At 36.1% G+C, this 28,000-nt stretch overlaps 1 protein-coding gene across 1 annotated transcript in view; it reads left to right on the top strand.

The window, feature by feature from the left end:
* Window positions 1–28,000, top strand: part of CFAP47 (cilia and flagella associated protein 47) — a 261,632-nt gene that overhangs the window by 188,946 nt on the left and 44,686 nt on the right. The window contains exons 55-57 of the mRNA XM_058800177.1: window positions 3,552–3,656; window positions 5,210–5,366; window positions 12,248–12,343. Of these exons, the coding sequence (XP_058656160.1) occupies window positions 3,552–3,656; window positions 5,210–5,366; window positions 12,248–12,343 (358 nt within the window). The remainder of the gene's footprint in view (window positions 1–3,551; window positions 3,657–5,209; window positions 5,367–12,247; window positions 12,344–28,000) is intronic.

The raw sequence follows: 28,000 nt of genomic DNA, 5'->3' as shown, positions 1-28,000 counted from the left end.
CCCTTTAATGAGGTTTGGATTTTTTTTTTTAACAAGCTATGTTTAATTTTTGTTTCCCTTTTTGCAAACCTTTAACTAACTTAGTACCTTTAACTAACTTAGTAACATTAGAAATGCTGCCAAATTATCTAAACGCCAGAATGAAAGTGAATTCTCATGTTTACTGTAAAATTCCACCTTTTTTTTATTAGAATATTGGGTATTAGGGGTGTCTGGGAAAAAGGTCATAGGGATGTTGAGTTTGGTGTTTCTGTCCTGACTGCAGCTTTCTTTGTCTTTAGCAGAAAAGGATTCAGGTTCAGCATTTAACAGCTGAAAACTTTCAATCATCAACAATGTGTCCCCCAATTTACTGCTTTTTCTTTATATAAATACATTGATATATTTCACATATTTGTGTATTATATTGACATACACATATATTTACTATGTACAAAAACGTCTAACAAACAGGATCATCTCCATGGCTTAAAAGAAACATGCTTTCACTGTAAATCTTCAATTTGCTATTCTCCTGGTTTAAAGTAGCCTAAACCTTTTCCATTAAGCTGAGTTCTTTCCTGATTGGCTTTGAAACACAACTTTTATTGAGGACAAATAACTTAATAGGAAAGGGCTGGCAGAGAGGAGTGCAATCTCTGTGTGCAAGCTTTAAGGATTTTCTTAATGACCATGAGTATTGTTTTGTACAGAGTAGAGAACAAGCTTTTAGATTTATTAAAAATTTCCCCTTCTTTCTTCATTTTGTAACAGAAATAATGTATTTGTAGTTAACTCCAGACTTAGTTTCTATATTTGAACTGTTATATCTGAGCTCTTATGAAGAGCAATGATAACAGTTCCTTTTCACATGACTATTGTGAAAGGCATTTGTTTATGTAAACAAAAGGAAAGGCAGGAGATGTGTTAGCATCAGCATATTTAATTGAATTATTCCATTACCTCCCTAAAATATATTTTTTGCATTATTTTCAATTCTAGTTTTAGAACAATTTATGTTTTTTTGGATTTCAGTAGAAAGTACATAGGGTTTTTTTGCCTGGCTTATCTCAAAACAAATTACTTTTTGGATTCACAGAACAACAAACTGTGAAATTAAAAATGAAATTTTAAAACCAAATCTACAGTGTAAAAATTAAAAATCCTTTCTGCTTTCAGAGCAGGCAGTCTGCTGGGTTATCATAGCTCTATGTTGATTATTTTGATTCATTGTGGCAGTGGATTTTCTGAGTAATGATAATATGTCAAGTAATACTTATTGGAAATCGAACGCCTGTCTGTTTGCATCTCTGTGGAAGAATTATTATTCTAAGTAATGTGAATGTCTTACACTGAAATTACTCAATATTTAAAAATCTTAGTGTTAATTTAATGATGTAGTCATAGTCTCTGCCATGCTGTCTTTACCTAGTTTTTCATTTTAATAAAAAGTATTTGCGGGGGCGGATGTTTTCTACTGAGGTTCTTTCTCCATTTGTAGGTCTTCATTTGATAAATGGGTCTGACTAGTAGGTGGGAACTGGACTGCAAATGAAAGTTTAATTAACTGTTATGGCAGGAGTCTGATGAATTACTTAAAAACTTTCTCTCCCAAAAAAGAAAATAACATTTTAAGTGTGGTGTGTTACTTGAGCACATCTGAGCTCTGTCCTCTCTTCTGCACAACCTATCTCCCACTGCCATCAGTAGGAATACCTGTGGTTCAAGGCACACCAACATCCCTGTCCCTCATTGAGCTGGTACTGATGACTAAAGGTTTTTAGCTTTTTATATATTTTCCTATATTTGTTGCTTTGGAGACTGCTAATACATGCTTGTAGCTTCTAGTACTTTTTCTACCCTTTTATCCCTACATTTTAGAACAATAAACTAACCTTCTAACACATTACTGAAACACTGTTTAGTCTCATTTTCAAGAAGAGAACCTACAACAAGGACGTTTTGTTTTCCAACCAGAATCTGAGAAGACACAAGAAATGGGTCCAAGAAGCCCCTGGACTAATTCCAATGGGGCAGTACCTGGGGTAAAATTATCTAACCAACTGGTCTTCTAATTGGACAATATTTGATACCTATACTAATCAATTAACTTCATAAAAATTGTAGAACTCTACTGTATTACATGTGCATATTGCCATATGGTGCACCCTGAAGGCCTTTCAGTTGAAGATTTACTTTTATATGCTATCATTTTAACAGTGTTTGGAAGGATGGGTGTTTTATTCCAGGAAACTCTCTATAAATACACCCAGGGGATGATGGCAGGACCAGGAACAGCGTGGCTCCTGCCTGGGCCCAGCTCTGGGATGGCAGGAAAAGCCTCAGGGCAGTGAGAAAGAGCAGCAAAGACTTGGATGATGGATGGGATTCATCCATCCCAACAGAGACTGGATGACATCAATGTCCCAAGACAATGTCGCTGTGGGGGGACTGGGGATGGGCCAGGCCTTGCTTTGTGGGGGGACAGTGACCTCAGGCCGCCCAGCCTGGCTGAGCTGTCAATCAATCAATCAATCAATCAAGCAATCACAGTCTGGGGTGGTGCTAACCCAGCCTCTGATTGGCAGAGTTATCCATCAATCACACACTGAGGCAGTGCTAATTGGACCCTAATTGGCCAAGTGACTTGAAGGTCCATGTGTGGTCGGGGCAGTGAAAGCTGTGGAACTTAAAAGATGGCGCACGCTTGGACAGTGATTTCTGCTGGAGTTTCTGTTTCAGTCATGCTGAGCACCAGAAGCTGGCAGTTTTATGTGTATTTTGTCAGTTCCAGCTGTTGTAGGGTGTTGCTTTGACTTTCATTTATTGCAAATTATATTCATTTTATGAAACACAGGTTAACTGCTCATGATATCAATTACCTTTTTATCTCTTCTTACGTGCAAATGTTATTTATACATATATAATATTAAAAAACTAATATGTGTTTTTTTAAAGAAATAATCCTAGTAATTGTGTATTCAGTGATTCTGGCTGATCACACTCTATAAGCATTGGCATTTTTATTCTTCATAATTCAATTCATTTACTGCTTATCTGCTTCTTGAAAACAGATTAATTGATTGTAGTCAGCTACTTTGCTTTTGCCTATGCAGTTGAGTCTCAAGTAGAATACTTGAGGTGAAGAGAAAACCTGCAACATTATTTAGTGTTGGTTTTGCTAAAGGTAAGCAGAAGAGAGACAAAGCACTGGTTAATTAAAATCTGGCATGCATTTCCTTTCTGAGGCAGTGTGCATCCGTGGGGGTCACTGTGATAACCCTCCAGTGCCATCACACCACAGTGCTGTTGGAATGGTGTCTGAGAGCTGCTGCCCGTGTCCTTGGAGCGGTTGTAGCCCCAGCCCTGGAGCTGCAGGGCAGTGGATGTGCAGGGACTGCCCCGGCACTGTTTGCTGCAGTAACTCGCTGGCTGAGAGGGGGAAACGTGTGGAGCACATTAATCACGTTCACATCAGCACTGTTGGTACAAAGCACGAAACAGATACTCAAAAAATTGATTTCCTCTCCCTTACCCCTCCTTTCTTTTGCTTCTTTCTTGTGTTTGTACAGCTGGCTATTCCTCCTCATTCCACCAGCCAGCTGCCTGTGAGATTCTGTCCCTCTGCCCTTGGAAGGCGCAACCACAAGGCAACAATAACCTTCAAATGCCCACAGGTATGATAATGTGCTTGTCCCACAACACTTGGGATTCAGATTAGGTACTATTTATGATAGGCAAGGAAGTAAAAGATTCAGCCTGTAAGTTTAGTGACTGGATGCATAATGAAAGAGTAAATGTGATGTTAAAAACTTATCATTTGTTTTATCCTTAGTTTTACACAGAAATTGTTCTGTTTACAGTATTAAAATGTGGCATAATGGCGTAGGAGCTAGAACAGGTAATGAATAATTTCAGTTTGCTCAGTAGTGAGTTCTGCTAGTTTTAACACTTGAAGACTGACATTTCTTAGGAATGTCACCTCTGAAATTAAATTTCTTGGTGTTTTCCCCAACCTCTCCAAAATAAAATTGTTTCATTTTTTTATCCAATCTGAATTTTAGAAGATCATACACTTGATAAAGTGAATTCTTCCTTTCATTTTATCTGAAAATGTTTTTTACTTTGAACACCCTAGAATTGTTGACTTCTTTTATTTCTGTGAATTTTCCTGAAGTTGAATGAGAAACTAGTAAATAAAGAGACATGAGTCATCAACATGACCTACTAAGTGTTATGAAATTACAGCTGAAATAAAAAAGAAAAACTGATACTACAATGTAAATGGTAATATTTCATCATGCAAGATGTGGTTAAATGAAGCCTTTGTTTTCTGTGCAATTTCCTCTCTATATTTTTTTTTTTGAGTTTCAGATATCCTAAAACACTGCTAACCTGTGAATGATTCCAGTTGAGTGCTACCAGCAGTTTTCAGTAGTGTTTTAAGCAATACTAAAAAGCAAATATTCTTTTATATGAAGAGAACAAATACTGAAGGAAGTCATGTGGCAATTTTTTGTCTTGAAAGAGTATGTTGAAAAGACAGGTTATTTGCAGGTGGTGTTGGCACTGCATTTATTTTCAGAATCTCTCTTAAATATTTAGTAAGGATAAAAACAAGGAGACAGCAATTCTAATATGAATAGTATATATCCAAGGTCAGTTCAAGAGGACACAATGTCCTTCTCTGAAACCTGATGGTCCACAGAAATTTTAGATCTACTATTTCTTTCCAATATCCTTGATTTTTTGTGTCTAAAGGTTAATGTTCATTATTATCTTTGAAGTAACACTTTTGGCTTGTTGTGTGATTCTACTGCTGTCCCATAAAAGAATTATTTTCTTTCTTCCTTTGTCTTCTGGAGAGAACTTCTCACTTTATCTGCTGTCAGGTTTTAATATATATGCTTTGAATTCTGCTTTTGCAGCTACCTACATCTTTCTATTCCCTACACTGAAAGCTCTGAGCAGCTGGATGGAAGTTAAATACTGTGTGCTTGAAGTAGAAATTAAACACAAAAAGGAGATATGAACATATCCCAGAATGAAAGTATTGATTTCCAGATAGCAATACTTAGAGTAACAACAGCTTGAAGAAAGAAAAATAAAAGCAAAAATTTACGTTCACTTATAGCAGAGACACAAAACAGTGGAAGGAAGTAGGCGAAATACTTTAAAATGTACAGCTCAGACTCATCAAATGATAAACAATGGCATGTTCCATTCACAGTTTGGAGAGAGGATATTTCACCTGACGGGGTCTGGAGTTCCTCCTGAGCGCATGGAAACCACCACCACCAGTGCCTGCATTGGAGAGTACTCCTCTGCCATCATATCCTTCAGGAATCCCACTGCTGAGAATGTGGTGGTAGATATCGTGCTGGCAGGTACAGGGATTTGGAAATTCTTTTATTTTTTTTTTAATGGGGGAAGGAATTTAAGCTCCTTGGGTTCCAGTAGAGGTGTGGAAGGAATGTGAATAAATTTTCCTCATTCCATTTTTTGGCAGTAGAGTTCCTGTATTGTCAACACCCACCCTGAAAACTCTGTAGAGCGTGCTGTGGGAGGTAGGGAAGGACACAAACCTGTAACAGCTGTGCACAGAAGACTTCTTAGGTCGTGTAGCCTCATGTGGATGTGCAGCTGCTGGCTGGGTGTGCTGCACTGCAGCACTTTGGCAACAAGAGACTCTGGGATGTGTTTTGGTAGCTGTGCCTAAGCCACATAACTAATGCTTGGCTTTTGCTCCTCAATCAACTTTAAATATTTTATATTACTTGGTCAAATTCTGGATAACTGAAGGAGTTAGTGAGAGAGCAAGGGTAAAACATTTTTAGAGTTTTCTTTGGTATTTTTTGTGTTTTTTTTCTGATGATCTTCCAAGCAAGTGTGTTTCATCAATATTTTCAAACATGCTTTAAATGATAATATGAGATCCAGAATTACTAGAGATTGACAAATAACTGTCCATACTGGGATTTCACAAATGCTGTAGGAACTCAGGTTCTAAATCCCACAATCTCATTGATGACTAAAATTTACTCAGTCAAAAAGGAAATTTCACTTCAAGTGCATCAGAAGGCTTTAAAAGGTTCTCTGAATCTCTACCTACTCGAAGGTAACATGTAGGTAGCATCAGAAAACAGGTGCCAAAGCATGTCCTGACATCTGCAAATAACAAAAATTGAAGATAAACCTTCCAGTTTTATTTTCATAAATAAATAAATGTAAGACAAATAGCAACCAAACCATAAGAGAATAGTAAAATCAAGCCTGTTCAAAGGTAAGTTTTAAGCCATGTTTACACACTCAAGCTGTGATTCAGGGTTTGAGACACATAGAATAAGTGAAGAAATGTGATTTTAAAAAACTGTAGATTCATGTTTTTTGTTGCATTAAACTCACACTTTTTAATCCTACTTTCTGAATATGAATTAGAAATAAAGAAACACAGCTTTGTCCACATACACAGTTCATATATGGGGGAGCTTGGAAATATGCTTACCTAAAAGGTCAGGAGCATCTTGGTCTCATGACTGAACACTCTGTACTTTTGCTGACCAGAATTTTTTGTCAGACCTCAGTGCAGTTTCCCCTGTTTAACTGCTGAAATATTTCTATTTATGACTGTCACAAAAGAGAGTACCATTTGTAAGTGACCAGATCTCTTGTGAATTTCAGTTGAAGTTCTCTTCTGGAAAACATTGAAAGAAGCAGCAGCATGCAAAATATTCAGTGCTTACAGGCCAAGTGAATCATGGCCAGGATCTTGGGGACGTTACCAGAATTCAGGTGCTGAGCAGGATAGCTGGCAGAGAAGGGGGGAGCCTGGAACTGAGAGACAGATTCTTGTCCAGCTTCCTTCTTATCTGACATCTGGGTGTCCTTAAGTGACAAGGAGCCCTGCACACTGGTTCTGCACATGGAGACAGGGCAGCTGCTGCAGCAGGTGGCATTCAGTGCATGTACACTAGGCTCCAAGGTGCTTCTCACAGTTAAAAAGGAAGGTAAATGTTGAACACCCCAGGAGCTGCTTTTGGGCAGTCATTCTGATTGTGCAGCCATTGCTTGTGTAATCCAGATGGAAGCTGGGAGTGTGGAAGCTGCAGCTCTGGTCTGAGGCAGTCAGGAATTGTGGAGGTATCTCCCTGGCACTGCAGTGTGAATGGCAGGAGCCTCACCAGCTGGATGAATGCTGTGGTGATGACCTTCCTGTTTGGAGAGGGAAATGGGCAGCCTGTAGGGAGTGACAGGCTGTGGACTCAGACCAGCTGGAGGTATTCAGATCCACAAATCCAGATGAAATTTGCAATGTAATAAAACATTTGGCCAATATGATTGTGAGACTGTTGTTTTTTATGAAAGTTCATGTTGATCAGGAGATTTTTCTGCTGACTGGGAAAAGGCTTTGTTGTTTCTTCCTTTGAAAAGTGATAGAAGGAAGACTGGAGGAGCAGTGGGATGATCAGCTTCACCTGAGCCCCTGGTGGGGTCATTGGACACTACTTTTGTGGTGTGTGTAGCCCATGATTTACACGTTCTCTTACAGTCCATGTCCAAGCCCACGAAGGTCGAGAAGGTGATCAGGAGTAGTCAAATGGATTTCTTAAGTGCAAATCATGATTGACAAATGTGATTGTCTTCTGTATGGAAATGAGTGATTATGGAAATAAAGGAGGAGCAGTGAATGTAATATACTATGATTTAGTAAGTCTTTGTCATTGTATCCTGTAACATTCTTGTTTGGAAGCAGAGGAAGTCTAGGCCTGATGAACAGACTGCTGAGTGGATTGGAAGCTTGGCTGAACTGTTGGTCTCAAATTATGGTGATCAACATCTTGGCATTCAGCTGCTGGCTGTTAGTGATCATTGCACAAGGGTCAGCCTTGGGGCCTGTATTATTCAGGACCTTTATTAGAGACATGGATGATGATAGAGATTGTGATGGAAATTAGGGATGGGAACTGACATGATGGATGGTAGAGCTTCAGTGCAGAGGTACCTTGATAAATTGTTGGTGTACCTCAGTTTTGAATTGCTTTGTTCATCAGCACATCATTCCTGGAACAGCTGAAGACAAAGTGAACTTTTACATTATTAGTAATGCAATTTTCATGCTAAAATGTTAACCCTCTGTAGTTTTCCCTCACTCCATCTACCCTGTGTGCTTATCTTAGCCCACACTGAGTGAATTACAAGTGCTGTGTAATCCACCCTATTTGACCAGGAAATAACTGATTATATGAACTTTTGAAGTGTAGGAGTGTATTTAATCTGTGGTATAAAGATTCCTATTGCATCTCATAATTGCAGGATGCTTTATTCTAGTGGAAAGTGCGAGCTGGGATTCTGATTTGTAGAACAACAAGAGCAATTCAGAGATGCAAACTGCTTGTCTTATTGAGAATAAATCTAGTGCCAAACAGCTCAGTTAAGTATTCCATTACTTTGAGGTATAATTTGTAAGAATGCTTATCCAGTGTGCTGTTCACAAAATAGTGGAGAAGAATAATAAACTTACCTGTGATGCAACTTAATCAGAAAAAATATTTATAGAGCTTAAATATTGTAACTAAAGTGTAGTAGATTGTGAAATCCTGAGAAACAAGAGAAGCTGCATTGTTTAATTGTTTTAGTGGTAACAGTAATCTTTCTAGCTGTTGAGCATGAACTTGTCCCAGGGAGTTGTTCAGAAATAGTGACAGAGACAGAAGTATCCGGCTTAGACAGTGAAGGACTAATGTTTATTTTTATGCATCAGAAGTTTTCAGTCTTCATTCTTCTTTACCCATCAGTAAACCTGACATCATGATGATCTAATGTTTCTGTGATCTTTGGAATTACAAAAGGTTGTCTTTGAAAAAATAAATTATATATTGCAGTCTTTATGAAAGGATAATTATACCTGTCCTTTAAACTCTGTCTTGAATTTTTATCTGATTATTGTAATGTTAATTTTCTAATTCAGTTGTTCTTGGTGACCTGTACGTAAAGTTTGCTTTGTTTTAATTACAACAAGATAGTTGATTTATGCACTCAAGATGTATTTAGATATTTTTCGTTCTATGATTTGCTTTGTATAGGAATACTTAACCAGAATTCTTATTTCCTTCTTTCCAGAGGAAGAGAAATCTAATCTTATAAACAAAATTTTGGATGCACAAGTTCAGTTCAGCATTCCTGGCCCTTACATATCCTGAGAACTTTGTCAGGGTAACTGCTGGTGTTACTGGAGACCAGAAAGGGAGTGGAACGGGGAAATCAACAGAAGGCAGCAACTCAGAAATCAGAGTGACATTCCTGACTGGTTGTGATCTTTGGAAATTGTCTTGTAGACCATGTGCCCCTTTTTATGAGAATTCAGCATGTCAACATTGAAAATAGGGCATCTTGATTAAGGTGTAACAGCAATAGGCATCAACATTTATAGATTTATTTCATGCTTTAAAGAAAATTACACAAGTTATCACTCTTATTTTCAAGTAACCTTCCACAGGCAGTTTCTGCCCTATATAGATGTGAGATTATATTTAGAACTACAGAGTTCAGTAATTAAAATAGACATTAATTGGGAATTGTCCTATCTGGACCATTTCTGAAGCTTTCATTTGCATTTCTGAGGCTTTGTCAAACCCAAGAGCATTATTCCTCAGAAATGTTTCTTTCTGTGAATTGTGACTGCTGTTGTAGCACAAACAGTTCTCTATTTGGGATAATTATAGAGCAAGTAAAACTACTAATACTACCACTGTGGACCTCTTTAAACTAGGTATTTTCTTACTGAATGTAATACCAATAAGTTTTCTTCCCAGGATTTAGACCCTTCAGTGCTTAAATGTGCAGCTCTATTTCACATTGGCATTCACAGCTACATTAAGAGTAGTCATGTAAGTAATGTTTATTTAACAGCAGGTGATTTTCCCCAAAATGAGCCTGTGACCAGAACTACAGAGTATGCAAACTCTTGTCACAGATGGTTTAGCAACCTGCACTAGTTCAGCTTTTTCAGGCTGAATGATATTGCTTTTCTCTAAATACCACTGTATAGTTTTTCTACTAAGAGGTTTTTTGGAAGCAACAAAACCAATATAAATAATTGAAATTACTAAAATCTCCAGTGTAAACTAAAGCCCATGGAGTTAACCTGTATAAGAATTATTCTTAAGTATTTGTTAATACCTTAATGCTTTATTTCAGTCAGTGTGGACAATTTATTTCATATTTTCAGTGGTCACAATGTATAGTTCAAGAAAAAGATTGCAACAGCTTTTATAGAGGATATTAATTTCAGAGTTTGAAGGGCTGTGCTCAAAGAAAATATTAAAGCTACAGCAGTAATTAGGAATTGGATAAGGGAGGTGAATTGCTTCCTCTGGAATCTAGTGCTACGTGCTGTAGTAAAACTGATATCTGTGGTAGTGTGTAAGATTGCTTATTAAAACTTTTCCTATGTCCAAGATAAGGCTGCATTCACAGTGAGTTGGCTGTGTCATTTCCCATTTAAAGATTTCCAAACTGGAATTGCAACTTTTCAAATGTACTTTGCAAAATATTTTTAAACTGCTTTCTGGGGCTTTATGTAATTGAACTAAGTACTCAAAGACAAGTCTGCTTCTTGGTCATTTTTCCTTCAGACAAAATATATTAGACTAAGTATTACTGCATATATATATATATATCTATATCTATATATATATCAATGGTAGAGTGAAATACTAAAGGTATGAACAAATAATATTTTTAGTCATCTAGTCAATTTAGAATACAAGTGCTAACATCACTTTTTGCTGATTATGACATAATTCAAACCATTATTTTAGCTACCAATTAAAAAAGATAACATGCAATGTATAAATGCAGCTCTGAACTGATAAATGCAATTTTGAAGCATTATGAAGAATAACCTAGTGCTTTTAATTTCATACAGTGAAACTATATATTTCAGATTAAAAAAGATCTTGAGATTAGTTAGCTAATTGTGTGAAAATTACTTTTTAGCTGAATGTGTAGAAGGATATAAAATAAAAAAAAACAACATATCTTTTAAAGCTTGCAAAAATCTTCTAGTAGGGGAAATTTAGAGTATTCAGCTTATTAACATCCTGGAAAAAAAGATAGAAAATAATTCTTACAGAATAATAAGCATTAGAGAGGAAGATTTCACTATAGCCATGTTTTTGCCACTGCAGTCTCTCAGGTCAGGAAAGAAGATGATACAGTTGTTTTATTATTATGCTGAAATTAGTGTGTTGGCTTTTCTTATGCACCCATCATTTAATATTTGGCAAGGGCCTTTCAATTCTTTTTTTATTTCCTCACAGTTTGCACATCTTATTTTGAACCTCTAAGCTGGTTTCTGAAACCTGAAACCTTGTTCTTGAGGTGAAATAATTTTGGGGTTGTTTCTCTTCTTCCAAGAGCCAAGAATGATAGTCCCAAGAGAGCTGTTGTCTGCCTTCCTGAATGTCTTTGATTGTTATTCTGCTTCTTAAAGCTACCTTAACTTTGTTCCATAACCTCAACAGCGTTCCCTGGCTGTTGGATGAGTCCTGTGTATCCCATTTTCCTTTCAAAAGTTCATAATTTAGTTTTACCACACTTTAATATGACTTGTTATACAGATATGATCAATCTGTTGGTCTGAGGTTCTTGGAGGTAGCTGCTAGACATATTTCCTGCAAGGAATTGCCTTTGGTTCCAATACCTGTTTATAAAATTGGACTTCTGACTAGTTTTTCCTATCTCATTTTTCATTTATCCACAGCATTGACAGTGATCAGTGAAACAATCTAAATAATGTCTAAATCTTCTGTCTTTATGAAGTGATCTGTTGGTTGATCCAGTGACTTGCCATCAAGAAAGCAATTCTTGTCTGCAGCTGTATCTGCACTGCTGGTCCTGAACTTGTGTCTCTCGTATTTCATGTCACCATTGCCTTTCATTGCTACCTGATTTTTAATTTAGAAAACAGTTTATTTTGTAATCTCTAATTGTTATTTAACTGAAAACATTTTAAACTTTGTGTTTGTTGATGCTGTTTTATTTCATTTTAATTCTATTTAAAAAGATATCCATATTGTATTTATGCTTCATAATGAGGAAAATACTGAGAGAAACTTTGAGCAGAGCAGAAAAAAGGGGTCATGTGCTCCCATTCAAGGATGTTTTTTATAAAACCTATAGGTGAAGCTGTTTTACTGGGGAAATTGTTCCATCAATTTTGAATTCTGAATGAGTTTCCACAAATAATCTTTTAATTTTCTTTTAGATCAGGGGTTGTTGAATGAGCGTCTGAGTGCATCTGTCCTGTCGCAGGCCACTTGTGAAGAATCTGTTTTTCATCTTCTGGTTAAACAACCACAAGGTATGGAGCTTCTTTACCCTTAATATATATTTAAACTATTATTTTTTCTTATTTTATCAACTTGACCTGCAACAAGTCACAGTTTCATAGAACATGAACTACCAGAGTGGAAAAACATGTAATTTCTAAGAAAATTATTTTGAAAATAATATTTTTGTAGTTTGAAGGATCAGTTAAGAAAAAGAAGAGGAAATAAAATCCAAAAATCAGAGTTGGATGATTGTAACTGCTTTTAATGTTTACCAAATAAACAGAAAACAAAAAATAAAATTATTTAATTCTAAATGCACTTATGTTTCTCTTCAGCCTTTTCACTTTAACTCATTTGTGTTTTGTTCAGGGGAATTGTGTATTGATTTTTGGGTTTTTTTTGTTTGTTATTTTCTGAGAGTTTTTTAAGATAATTCCGGTCTATAGTTTCTGGGAAAATTTTCATGGGAAAAAGAGTACTTTTCAATTAAAAAGCTATCTGGAAAGAATTAAATTATTTGTTCATTATCATGAATGAAATTTTAAGTGTCACTTCTGGTAATATAGGATCTGAGATATGAAAGAAACAAATTGCCTTTAGGGCTGTAATGGTACCAAAATTTATTTTTGACTTGTGTATGATAATTGATTTATTTGATTTATCTGATGTTATTACAAGGCTTGGATTATAACAGAAATTGCATCCTGCAATGATTTAAAATTATTCTTTGCTGAAGTACAGAAGATAAGTAGATTTCTGTAGCTATTTTAAATATCTTTCCTAGTAATTATTTCTATTCATTACTTCTCACATATGCTTTCTAATTTCAGAACACACAGGTAAATTATTCATATCTTCAATTGTTTACAAAAAAAAAAATTATTTGCTCATATCCCCCACAAATGTGTGCGCATCTGTTTTATGTTAATATAGATATCAGAAAAAGCCATACCATTTCTTGAAGAAAAAGTGTCTATCTCACATTAAAGACCTTGTTTAGAAATATGAAATGAGCATCACTTGTTTACAATTTCATTCAAAAAAATTTGCCATATGCTATGATTTTCCTGTATATGTACTTGTCAGATCTTTATTTTGTAAAGGATATTGCAGACATTACTGTTCCCAGCAAGGAACTATTTTTGTTTTCCCTTCTGGAAGCTTACTATGCCTCAAAACATTTCTAGGGATTACAGAAAGAAGGATTTGGAGGAACAAGAGGTGTAAGAATTGATCTGCATGTCATGTCATTTTTATATATATACATTGCTCGTTGTTTCAGCAGCCAAGCCCCAGGCAGCCACTCACTCACTCACTCTCCCACCAGCAGGATCAGGGAGAGAACTGGAAGGGTAAAAGGTGGAAAACTCATAGGCTGAGATAAAGACAGTTTGATATGGAAATTAAAAGCCGCACAAGCAAAGCAAAGGAAACCAAGGAATTCAGTCACTGCTTCCCAAGGGCAGGCAGGGGTTCAGCCATCCCCAGGACCCCATCACAGCTAACAGTGACTTGGGCAGACAAACCCCATCACTCCAAACATCCCCTCTTGCTCCCTATTTCTGCCTCTTCACACTCTGATCCATGATGTCCCAGGGTCTGGAATATCCCTTTGGTCAGTTTGGGTCGCCTGTCCTGGCTGTGTCTCCTCCCAGCCTCCCATGCACACCAGGCTCCTCACCAGTGTGGCAGCAGCAAAAGCAGAAAAGGCCTTGGATCTGTGTAAACCCTGCTCAGCAGTAACAAAAACATCCCTATATTATCATCACTGTGTTCAGCACAAATCCAAAACACTGCCCCATACCAGCCACACTGAGAAGAAAATTAACCCTACCCCAGCCAAAACCAGCACATTTTACACAGACAAATACAAAAGCTGTGACTTTTGCCATGTTCTTATATATATTTTCTTTTCCAAAACAATCTAGTTCATGTACACAGTAAAACTGAAAGTGTAATCCCTTCACAAATATAAGAAATATATGAGCAGTGATGCAATCTTTAAAAGTTGTACTTTTTCCTCATCCTCATTTCCTTTATGTCTGAAATATCTTAATGATGTGATCAGTAGGTGAAGATCAGATTAGGTGCAGGTGTTACTGCTTGCTATTATTTCCTGTAAAAATAGAAACAATACTTTGAAAATGTGTTGGAACTAAATATTCTTGATGGACTTGCTGGAATATGACTGCTAGATCATTTTATGGGCAAAATTCATGCTTATGGAAAAATTGTGCTTGTTGCTAATTAATTACTTGTTTTTCCCTCGCTCCCTCTAAAAGCTGGGGGTAGAAATTCAGAGATATTGAGATATTCTGAGAAGCTAGGAGACATTTTTTCATCATCCTTTCACAAGAAATCCAAAATACTTGCCCTGCTGTAAAATTGGTACTCAGAGCAGGGTATCCTTTTTCCCTGCCCTGCCTTCCCAGTGACACAAACTCTGTCACTTCACCCAGAGTGAAGGTTTGATCTCATTTTGCATTCAACCTCCAGTCATCACATTTTATGGCTTGGCTGCTGCTCTTGGTGAGCAATAAGCTTCTCTGTTGTAACCACTTGGTGCAGCACCAAACAGGAGCAGTGAACAGGGCAGTTGGCTGAACATGCTTTTAAGATATCTCTCTCCATACTTCAGCACAAGTTCTGTATTTAAAACGTCTATAATTTAAGCTGCCATGTCACCTATATCATGTTTATCTCTTTCCCCATGGAGAACTCTGTGGTTAACTCCTTAATTTTTTCTTCTAACTTTGGTTTTGTCTAAAATATATGTATTTGTTGACTCTGCCAACCACTTAGGAAGGAAAGATGAAATATATTTGATAAATGTATTTAATGTGAGACATTTTCCAAAAAGCTGCCTGCAGAGTAAAAGCAGTTGATGGAAATCAAATTTGACATACTAAAATTCTGTGTATGCTCTTTGGAAGCATGTTACTATTACAGTTTCATATTTTATTCATCATTCTTTGAGAAAGCATTTTGGCATACTTTTAATGTCATGTACCGTCCACTGTGATTGCAGATAATTTGGCTTTTAAACTACTTTCACCTAAGAAATGGCATAAATTTTGTTCAGGTCCTTAGGCCATTTCCCTAAAAATACTAGATTTCAAGATTTTCTTCTTGAATCCTGTACTTATTTGCATCTGCTTTTTTCTTTCAGTAATTTTGCATGTACAGTCTGTTTTTTCTTGTAATTGCTTTCAAAGACTGAAAAAACAACAAAACTAACATACTTGGTTGCCCTGGTTGTCCTTAGTTCCTCTCTGTTTCTTTTATAATGCCTTCATTATCTCAAAATGAAGAGCCAGAGAGGAGGAAAAAAAGAGCTGTGAGAAATATTTCTTCATTCTAGCAGACTATTTTGAAAATATGTTTAAAATTACAAAGTTTGCTTTCCTCTTCTATATTTTAACTGCATTTTGTGACCAAGGTTTGGTCTTTCAAACAAGCAGAAATAATTTTACACTTTATAAGTTCCGTCAGAGGTTCTGTTGAAGGCCACCATCAGTGGCTCCATCTGATAGTGTTCCTCCACCTGTGGGTATATTCAGTTCTGAGGACTGCAGATCATCTTTTCTTTCTAATCTACTGTCTTTCTAATCTACAGAATTACTGTCTGTAATTTTTGGGAAAGGGCATAGCTTGCTAGATCAGGCTGCCTTTAACATCTCAATTTTTTCTTATACCTTACTAGTACTTTTCAAAATGCTGCTGCCTTGGTGGTGTTAGGGCTGGTTTTGTGGGAGGCTCCAGGATTAACTCCAGGGTCAATTCAGTGCACAAAGTCAGGCTTAACTTCAGTTCTGTGATGTTACTGAGTATTGAACAGAGGCTGGCTGATTGAAGACTGCATCTAGATGGGGAATCACTGTCTGTTGGATATCTAGTATTAAAATTTATGGTCCGTGTGTCCTCAGCACCAGTCTGTCAGAGAAAGGTTTACTGACAGGTTCTATCCTGTTTTGGATTGGTGATTGTCCCTGGTGGTTGCAGGTGCCATGGAGTTGGTGGTCACTTAACCAGGAGCTTCCTGAGAATATTTTAATGCCATTTTCACTGGAATTGTCCTCTGAGTGAGAAACCTACCTGTCCTCTTCCTTAGAGTATGAGATTCCTTCCTGCTGGAATCACTTTTGATGTGGCCATCTTTTGCTGTGTAGAGAGAGACTTTTCAAGCAGGATTTGTGTAATTTCAGAATACACATTTCTGAAATGTGTATTTTATGGTCTGATACATACAGTAGATAACCAGGACTCTTGACACACTGCCAGGGTAAGTATTACCATGGTCAGTATTCCCAGTGAGACATGGGATGTATCTTTGCTGCCCCTGTTGTCATTAGTCATTTGAGGCCAGGTCAGGCTTTGTCTTGCAATGGGTTCATGCATGATATTGCTGGGTTGCCATCTTCTGATTCTTTGGGTTTTTTCCATAGATTTTTTATAGCTTTTCACTTCAGAACTTTTTAACTGAGTCCTTGAGTTATTTCTTAGCTATTTTCTCACACCTTATGACTTTTCTTAGTGGAATCAATCCAAAGTAGTGGTGCTCTGCTGTACCCAGTTAGACTCTGCAACACTGACAGCTGAACTGCTATTCAAACTATTACATGTGCTTTTGAAGAAATTGCTGTTTATGCTCCCCACAAAATAGCTTTCTTGAAGCTATTTTATTGTGTCTGTGCAAGACACAATGATTTCCCTTCCTGGCCCTATTTGGGTGTCTGTCTGAATGCCTGTTCCTTGTTTAAACCTCCAGCTGGCATTTTCCCTCATTCATTTTTCTCTGATGTGCTATCATGGTACCTGGAAGCTTGTACAGATGCAGATTTGCTTTGTGAAATTTCCAGCAGAAAGAAAGGTGTGGGATCCCTGCCTAATCCATGCACATGAATTTTCCTGATTGCTGAATCACCCTGGCTTGCCTCTCCCCTGTGAAACCATTCTGAAAGAGCAGTGTCCCATGTTAGAGCTAACAGAGAAACAGGGTGTCATTACTCAGTCCTGGGACGTGACAGCACAAAGGATGTGGTCTAAGCCACATTTATCTCTAGAGAGATGTGTGATAAAATCAATGAGGTGAAGCTGGTGGCATTCCTGAGTGCTGATTGTCTCTGCTGTGAGCAAGGAAAACCTTAGAGAGCTCTCTAAAGCCCCAGCACACCTGAGGCTGCCCTCACATAGGGAAAGTCAGTAGGGAAATGTTTGTGTCATGTTTTAAGGCACTCATACCTTCTAATATAAAGAAGGACAAAGCTTAAAGATTTTTCTTTGTACTTCTCTGCAATCTCTTCAGGCCATACATACTTTATATATATTTATTTGGCCTGTTATATGCCCTCTTTTTACCTTTGAATTTCACTTTCTTTATGAATTGTATGCTGCAGACAAATCTTTATATTTGTTTGCCAGGAATCCATTCTAGTGAAATAAGTTAAGGAAGTGAAAGGCAGCATAGTAACAATAAGTGAAAATTCTCAGTTACTGTTCTCTTAAAAACAATCCTGTGAGTTGAAGGAGAAGAACAGCACATTCCCTTGACTGGGTAAGGAAATGATTTCTCTATTTCAGCATGCTCTCCTGATTTTGCAAAAGAAGAGAAAAAATATATTCAGAAAGCAAATAAAAGAAGGGAAGACTTCAGAAAGCCAGATTTTGCATAGTCTCACGTAGATGCATGGAAGACTTCCCATGTGGATTTATCACGAAAAACAGATTTTCAGGCTATAATTGCCTCACAGATTTTAGCTAGGCCATGCAGTAGTTTTCCTTCAGAATATCATGATTTGTTACTGAACATCCAGAGTACAGTACTTCAGATCATTTAAACTATGCAAATCACCTCAGGGGAGGCTGTTATTTCACATTATATTGGCCTATTTCTCTATTTAAAAATATCTGCTCTGTTGTATAACTTGATAAGAAGTTATCTTCTTCAATTTCAATAGAACTAGAAAATGAAAAGATGATTAATTTTGACTTTGAATAGCATATTACTGGTAATCTATTTGATAACAGCTGTTGATGGACAAGATGGAGTCAGGATGTGCCCTTGGATAAGACAGAACTGCTTAATTTCTCCCCTCTTCCTGGTTCTTGATTCTAGCCTTCACCTGTTTAGGTCATAAACCCTGGGAAAACTCCAGAGATACAGATTTGTCTCAACCTGTAAATTACTCAGTAAATCTATGTCTAACTCCAAATTTGCTATAAAAAATTATCTGCACTAATCTTTTGTTTCCAGCAGCACATGCACAGTGGGGAAGTTGCCAGCAGTATCGATCAGTTGTTTCTTGAGGGAATTAAGAGGTTTGATTTTTTTGGATATCTGTTTTATTTCCATTTTCCCAATCCTTCTCTGCTCTGGGAACAGTGACATCCCTGTCTCTCATTAATTCATCTGTGCAAGATGCTTCCACATCCATGCTGGACCCCAAACCTTCAGTGAGGAGTAGGTTTCCCTCCTGCCCTAAGCTAGCTGATTTACTGACTGAAATTGTTGATTTTTCTGTAGCTTTTCTTCATTTCTTCATTTGTGTTTCTAAGTTGACTTTGCTTATTTATCCAGCTGTTGAGTTCTGAGAAACAGTGAAGGTATGTTGGAGATGCTTGTCTAACCTGGCTGAGAGAGGATAAAAGACTAAAAAATGAAAGAAACAACAAAATATCTCACCCGATCCTACTGGCATTGGTATTGATAGAAAAAATGTATGGAAATTTTGAAAATTAGAGACTTTTTTTTCCTATAGAGGTTGAAAATAATTATGGAATTCTTGAAAATATTCCCTTAGCATTTTAAAATGAGGAGATGGGGTATGTGTGGGAAAGAAATGGAACCTTTTCTGCAAGAACATTTGGAGATGGAAGATCATGATAAAATGTTAAGTTTTTCAAAAGTAGGTCTGAGGGTTTGAGGGAAAGAAGAGCTAGTTGGCTTTTTTTGCTTGTTTGTTTTAATTACTGTACACTTTCCAGGAGAGAAGCCAATTTAAACTTACCTTATTAAGTAACTGTCCAAGGCACAGGTTTTATTTTAAAACATAAATGCTAGAAGGCATTATTGAAATTGACCTTTCAACTTTGAAGTTTTATGCCTTAAAAGTGTTTGATAATTACACTGTTGAACTAATATTCTTTTTTCATATACTGTTTTTCTAGAACATTTTTTGTCAAATGTTTTCATTGATTTTTTTTTTCTTTTGATCAGTGAAGAATGGGTGTCAAGTATAAAATGGAAGCTAAGAGAAAGTAAAATTATATATATTACACACACAAATATATATATGTAGTATGCATTCAGTAGTTAAACAACAATTTTTTATCCACAGTGGTAAGAGAATTCTCAATATAGTGACACACACTTTAAAGTCACGAAACCATTAAGGTTTTTCTTAATCAGAATTTGGCTTGCAGAACATTGTGTACTTCAGCTTGATTTTAAAGGTCTTATTTCCCAAGTGTTAAGCTTTTTACATATCTATGATAGTCCCTGTCCTGACACTCTTTTTCTCATTCCAAGTAGCATGATGTGCTTGGAATCTTTTTTGGAATTCTGTGCAATGAAGCATAGACTCAAGTGTGTTACACAAGAGTGTCTCCTTTTTTAATCTCATATTTCTGTAAAACCCAATCACACAAGTCAAGTTTATACGACCAGGTCATTCCATAACTGTCCTGCCAAACAATTAACTTGCTTCTACACATTTTCCACAGCTCTATAAATTATTTTGTCTTCCTTCTCTACTCAGAGTTCTACAACTCTTCAATAGATACATAGTTCTGTTGCTGTCTGAAGATGTTTTGAGTTATAATTATGTGAAATCTCAATCTGAATTGTAGTCAGGAACAAACTGAAAGGAAAGAAGAGGGCGGCTTTTTTAACATTATTTTTATTCATTCTTTTAGTCTCAAAGTTGTCAGGACTACTTGACTTACTTAGGAAAGCTGTCAGAGTGTTCTGGCCATGCAGATGGGCATTTTCTCCTTCTTGGTGAAGTCAGTGTTGTCTGAGCTTTAGTTTTGCACTGTATTTGATAGCCAGATACAACATTTTTTACAAGCAGCAGAAAAGGTCCTGTTGAATAATGAGATTTAACATTTAAGAGGGTCTGTGTTCTCTCCCCTAACATCCCATAATAAAGTTTATACACTTTTAAAAGAATATGTTTGGTTTTGTGGTAGGGTGTGTGATTAATTGAAATAAGAGCTGCTAGTAGTTGGATTCACAAGTCAGATTATTCATTATAAGGAAAGATGCATTTGGGTTGTTCAGTCTCAGCTCAGTAGCATATTTGAATCTGATGAATTTCAGGTAGGTAAGACAATCCCCAGACAGCAAAGAATTTAAATTTAAACATCTGCCTCACTTGCACTGTAATTACAGGGAATATAAATGTGTATTTCAGGCATCTATTTTAACTGCTCTGGTGTGAATAGAGGTGGGATTATTTGTGTGGCTAATTGTTTTGATAAATAATTTGGTATGCCCATAATCTGTATGTTCACCTCAAAATTATATATTTCTCCTTGTTTATAAGATATAATCAGGATCAATAATGCTGTGGCTCATTTTCTTGCCAAATGGGGTCTTTAAAGCTGTTCTCTGAAGGGGAGGAATAATTTAATTAAAATGAACATCATATTCTTTGTACTCTGCTGCTTTCATTCTTCCCTAGATATTTTGCCATACTATTACTAAGATTAACAAATTATTCAAAATATTTTTTATGGGAAAGATAATAAATTATTCACAATCTCATTAAAATTGATATATTTCAGTTACCAGGGGGAATTTGGATTCCCTGATTTACTTTTCTGTCACACAGCCTGAATGATTAGGCAGGGCCTGTTTTGTTATGATAAAGCATTTGGGATTGTACCTGCCTGAGTGTATTTGCAAAAAGAATGCATCTCACTAGTACCACTTCTCATATGAGTCTCAGCAAAAATTTATCTTTCTCTTCCCTGCCTTTTATGATGCATACAGGATCTTAATTTCAGCTTTTACATTATTTATGTGAAATCCCTCTTGTTTACCTGAAGATCAGGTTGATACCTTCAGTCATCAACATTACTAAAAATCTTGCATCTTACAATAATATTTAGGTTTAAACAATATTTATTTCTTTAAATGCGTTGCTGATACCAAGTTCAAAAACCCATGCAAGCCTCAAACAAGCACAGGAAAAATGAAATTTGGGCACTTGTGCTGTGTTTGCTGTGTGTGAAAGGCCAGGATGGGCTGTAACTCTAACCCAGCCTTTGCCTTCCTTTCAGTGTGATGCTTTTTCTGCTCATAAGCCATAGTAAGTCAGTCAACAGAGGGGATTTTGGTATTAAGTACTGCACATCATGTGTGTGTTTTTGGAGAAATACAGAACCAGGACTTACATTGCAAATGGCTGAAAAGTGTTTGAATCGTGACCTTTACTGTATGAAGGAATAATACCTCACAACCACTGAAGCATGCAGCACAAAATTCTTCATTGAACATCAAAGTTATCTTTACAATGTACATAAGATACTTTATTACACTCATAGTCTGGTATCACATATTTGGTCTAGAATCATCTGTTGAGTGGAGGGAAGTTAAGCTAACTTCTTTGCACAGTAATTTAAAGGGTCATGAGGGCATTGAAAGAGGGTATTATTTCCTCAAACTCCTCTTGCTAGAACATTGTTTTTACCATGCAGTAGTTTATGTTCAAGTATTTTACTCTTTTTACTGTTAATATACAACATTAGGTAAAATCTGTGTTTGCAAAAATATTCAAAACCTCTGAAATTTATATGGATAATGAATGAAAGTGGACTGAACCTTAAGTACTTTCTGCATTCACATCTTGTTAAGGTACTTAATTTTATTTTCACAGATCCTCTTTTACTTGAGCAAAGGAATCTAGCATTTTACTCATTTTAAACCAGGGAAACAGTGCTATAGGTATAATAAAGGTTTTCCCCTACTAAAGCTGTAGTTATTTCAAAATAAAATCCAGAGGCTTGAAACGTAAGAAGAATCTCTTTCTCATAATCATTTGGTGAAGCATTGGGGAAACAAATATTCAAAGTCCAAAACGAGACATGGAATTGAAAATTATCCCATGTAACTATCAAGAGGTCTGTGAAACTTCATGATGTGACTGTTTCTTTTATCTCTAAATTGAAGCTATTAATTGCCTCTTTAAGGTACTAAATTCAGTGTAGTTAACTTGAGAGATTTTTTTGTAATAGATGAACTTAAAGAATGCAGATCATGTTTTTTGATTGCCTTGTTTGCCTGCTTGTGTTATAAGAATGTTTTTACACTGAGGGGAAAACTATAGAATTCCACCAATTTCTGGTGTTGAATTGTCTTTTATCTGATTTCTTCACAAGCACTGAAAATCCCTTATAAATTAAGTAATTTTCTCCTTCAGAAAGATACTAAGATAAAACAAAGATTATATGCCCATAAAGATTGATATCTATTAATTACAGGTAGCAATGCCTTTTTCACAATAGGTGCCAGGAATTTTAGCTAATCCCTGAGGTTTGTAACCCTTTTTATTACCTCTGCTACATACTACCAGCAGAACCCAAAACTTGAATTGCATGCTGTCCTCTTAGGGGCTGTTCCAATTTCTTTTTTTCTAGCCATGTATACAATTTTCTCTTTTCCATTAAATAGGAAAATAAGAATTTGATTGCTGAAAAGAACTGTTTTTCAGACCTGTGTCAACAATGTGTTTTCTACATACACAAACAAGAAAATCAGCTTTATCACACATAATAGCACATGACACTAGACAATATAATAGCTTGTCAGTAGCTGTTGAGGAAATTTTGGATAATCCTTATCTCTCCAGCTTACTTTACATCCTTTCCAATAAAAAATCACAAGCTATATCCTGTTAATCTTTTCTTCTTACTGATTTATCCCTTTTCCAAATCAATAATTAATTTTTGTGTTATTTTTCTTTCTTTGATCTATAGATTTACCCAATTCTCCCAACTCTGAATTAAGTGGAAATGCCTTTTTTTCCTGCTTTCTCCTACCTCTACTTTTTGATGCCAATCTCATTGATTGAAGAAATGCAGGGTTTTTTTCCAACTTCTTGAAGCCTGTTTACTTCTAGGAACCCTCTATTAGATATTCAATGCTAATTAGCCTGGGTTGACTTCTGCAGTTGTTTGTTCATCTTTGCAATAAAAGCATGTTTAAATGATTCAAGATAAGAGGGAGAGATTCAGAGGTCCCTAATTACTTAACTAACCAAAGAAAATTTTGGTGGCAATTTGTTTGTCCTGTCTCTCTACAAAGCAGAATGTTGGTGATGAAGCATTCAGTGTCACAGAAGAAAACAGGGACTGAAAACAAGTGAGTGTTATTCAGTAGACAAATTAAAAGTGAAACCTATTTTTAACAATGAGCTTAATTAACTCTCAGAACAATTCTCAATGAAACGTGGAGGATTCACTATTGCTGACAAGTTCTAAATCAAGTGACTGTGGTTTTTTCCTAATTAAATTCTCTTGTTCAAGAAGAGTTATTGAGACTGAACCTTGATTTTTTTCAAATGAGTTCTTTCTATGTATTGAACTCAAGTTAGGTGATCGTAATGACTGAAATGTTTAGCTGTGAAGAAACAAAAAAAGATCTCTGCAGTGTTCTGCATAATCAAATATGTTTTAAACGTGCTTTAATAATACAATCCAAAAAGGGAAAAAAGTACCTTGAAGTTTCTGAAGTAAAATTTTCAGAATTTCCATTATATTATTTGTCTATTCTTTTACTACATCAGGATGAAAACAGGGTCAAGAAGTCAAGTACCATCAATAGATACAAACTGTACAAACTTTCTTTTCTTCACTATTGTAACCTATTGCCTCTAAGGAATCAGCATTGCAAGTGTTTTGGTCATTAGTCTATATAGAAAAGGAACATATCTAAAAAATAAATTAAATTTTGAGACCAAATATATTCAACCAGGAAAAGCTATAAATTGTAGGAAAATTAACTGCTATTTTTCTAACTCTTTTTTCTACTCTTCTCCAACTCCTTGCTGCCATGTATCAGAAAATAAACTTTATTTTTTTTCTTTAGATTGATACCAAATGACAGCTTGTAAAGATCTGTTCCTTGTCATCTTTACACACAGAGTTTTTTTCCTCTGCCTTTTCTTCACTTCACACCTATGACAAACAGCTGTTGGGAAATGCATTTTTCCCTACATTTGTTCAGTGTTTGGCTGCAAATCACTTGTGCCTTGAGCTGACTTAGAGACTAAACCATATGGAGAGAAAAAATGGCTTAGATTTGAAGGCTGACAGCATGTTGTTTTGACAGATTTAAAATGTATTATCTCGATTAAGTTCCTTGCATGAAAATTTTCATTCCCAGTTATCTCACCACAAGTTATTGTCAGAGGAGGTTACAGTTACTGACATAAAATGTCTCCTTTCTATTCCAGAAAAGCATTGTAGTTTTATCTCTGGCTATATTTTAACTAAGTTTTAGAAAAGAATCAGAAATTATCCGTTTTCTTCCTTCCTGAATCAAAAGAAAACTGGTCTCTTACTGGGAACTCAAACAGTTTGTGCAAAAAAAAAAAAAAAGTAAAAGCTAAATTTTAGGTATTTGTTTTGTATTTTGTGTGAAAATGAAGTAGTCATCTTGCCTTCTGAATTGTGGCTGATAGTGTATCATTTGGTTTCCATGGGAAATCAAATGGTTTCCATTTCTGGGTTCACAGAGAGGTTCAGGATCTGCAGCAGCCGCCCCTCCTCAGAAACACTGCAGCTCCCATTGAGTCATCCAAAGCCTGTCTTCTCTATGATTCACAATCATCCTGACACTCTCACGTAATTTTAGTCCTTGATCCCTTCCAGAATATCTTAATATTAATTTCCACTTTTAGCCTTGATTTTATTTGGTTTTTAAATCTAGTTCATTTCCTACAAGTTTGCTTCTAAACATTTTTTTTTCTTTTTCATGAGGCCCTCAAGTATATCCCTTTATATTAATCTCTGAATTTTAGGGGTCAGCATCTCATATATTTATTGGATATTTGATTACTATTTGCTCTAAATTACAGCTGCAGGGGTGATTTTAACCTTGTTCACACAACAGGAATCAATGCACATTCCCCAGCCATGAACTGCTAATAGTCCTTATGGCTGGAAACTCATACAGCATTTCAACTGCCCCTCAGGGGACCAGGAGAATTATAATAATTATCATATTAACCACAGAAATTCAAGGGATAAACTATTTTGTTACTTGAATGAAGTCTTAATGAAATTTAAATATGATCTGTAGCTATACCTGAGTCTGACAAGTGAGCAGCCATGTGTCATATTCACTGATCCAGCATCTCCCAGGTCTTTGTAGCAGGGTTAAAATATTTCTGGGTATTTCTAAACTGATGTGTCCTAACATGGTGTAATGACTGAGTAGCAGGAATGTACATAACCAGCATGTAAGATTGCACTGACAATAAAAGATGATATTGTGTAGACATGCGAATTTTCAGAGTTTGAAAAAATGGATTCTGTCAGAAATCATTACTTGTTAAAAAAAGAACAAGTCAATGTGAGTTACTAGTTTGTCCATAAAAATCAAAAATATCACTGAAGTAGAAAGGCACTTGACAGCTCAACAGACTTTCTTGCTAGAGAATATTGCTAATGGTTTTTTTCTGTACTTTCTCTAGGGACAAATTATTGTTCTGTGATGGTCTTGATAAAATCTGGAGCAGGTTTTGCATGTCAATGAGAGCAGTCAGAATATAAGATGTATTCTATAAATTGTCATCCTAGAGGTATGTTTGCTGGCCTCTGTATGAGGCCACTGCAGTCAAGCCAGCACTCAATCCTAAAATTAAGATAAAATCCAACAACAGTGACATCCCAGGCTATTTTTTGACTGCATTTTCTCCTGACCAAGGAAGTAATCAAAATGACACCTTAATAAATAGAAAAAAAAAATGAAGGGTTTTCTTCTTTTCTTAGGCATTTTCTATTCCTACATAAAGTTTTATGAATTGATTCCTGCAACCTTGTTTTCAGAGCCCATGATTTTTATCTTTTCCTTTTCACTTCCATAGAGCACAAGAAACATCTTGAGGAGGTAACTGGCATTGGGAAGAGAAGAATGCTTGGTTTAAGTACCAGGTTGTCTGTGGCTGTTGTTAGTGTCTTAGGCTATTTCTGGGTGAAGTCCACATTCTCTGAAGACATCAGCTCCTAGCAAAGTCCCAAATGCTTCATTTAAATTGCAGCAATATCCTGGCTGACCTTTGAATATTTTACCTGTAAGGACAAGGACAGAGAACTCTAGCTGAAAAACTGTGAATAGGAGAAAAGTTTTATTTAAGGGGCCATCTTTTAGAATAGTTGAAGACTAAAGCTGCAGCTCTAAAATTGGTGCTCTGCCTAGGGATTTTTAATGAAATAAAATAATTTTTGTTTATATTTTATTTGCTCTTTTTCTTTGTAAATAAGAACTTGGTTTATATTCTCATTTAAGGCAGATTTATTTTCAGATTGATTAATAAATGTAGATAATTTCTTCAGAGTTTTGGAATCTGGAGATTACCTGCTGACCAGTGGCATGGTTTAACATTGAGGCTGTCATTGCCACGTGTTTGATTTTAGCATGTTGCACATGAAGTAGAGTGGGTCAAAAGGATACAAAAGTGGAGCAATAAAAATATTTGTCTAATTTGATAGGCTAAGAAGAAATTACTGTTAGTCCACTTACAACAATACTGCTGTTCATAGCTATGAAATACATGTACCATATTCTGGGCTCTGTCATTCACTCAGCTACTGTTTTAAGACACAAGTCAAATTAATGGGCAAACATTACTTTTAAAGAGGGATTCTTCTTACCATCTTCATCTATTTTCTTGAGTGGGAAAAGACCAAAAAAAAAGGCAGAAATCAATTTTGCCATACTACAGAGACCTGTAAAACCTCAAATGATGAAGAGCGTACTTACCAGAATTATGAAAAGGAGTAACAAAATAGTAACACTATCTCTCTCTCTCTTTCTCTCTCTCTCTCTCTCTCTCTCTATATATATGACTCACAGTCACACTGTTTCCAGTTACTGTCTGCCCTATGAAGTGTGATAAATCTTCTGAATACTTGTATGAAGCAGTACAATTTTTGGTTTTGGTTGCATGTAAGAAGTAGAAAGATGTAACAGCAACTGGTGTCATTAGTGATTTCACAACACTTTGCAGGTTTTGATTAAAATCTGCCATAGATTCAGAATTTGACTGTGCTTTCAGAGATCAGATTAAGACATACATCCGTGCAGTTTTAAGGGAAAGTAAAAACACATCTGTCAAAAGTAATCAGATATTTGACGTATGTCAGAAATTCAATTCCATCTGAACTGAAGCAATTACAGTTTCCTTTCAGGCATGAACTCAAGACACTTTTGTGTACATTTCAATCTAGAAAAAGATTAAGAAATAGTGAAGTTGTCATATTCCTAATTTACTTGCTAGTACTTCATCTTAGGGTAGTATGAACTTTTCTTAAGGGAGAAAGGACAAGGTTTGGTGGTGTTTTTAGTGGCTGGGCACTAAATTGAAAGTCACACTTGTTTAAGAAGCGTATGCCATTTCTTGTGTGGCTCTTGCATTTTGAAAATATTAATGTGGTGATTGTCTACTTTGAGATTGTAG

The sequence above is a fragment of the Ammospiza caudacuta genome, chromosome 2 (genome assembly GCF_027887145.1).
Source record: "Ammospiza caudacuta isolate bAmmCau1 chromosome 2, bAmmCau1.pri, whole genome shotgun sequence".
NCBI lineage: Eukaryota > Metazoa > Chordata > Aves > Passeriformes > Passerellidae > Ammospiza > Ammospiza caudacuta.
The sequence above is the reverse complement of the archived record's forward strand: the minus strand, read 5'-3'. Positions and strand labels throughout refer to the sequence as shown.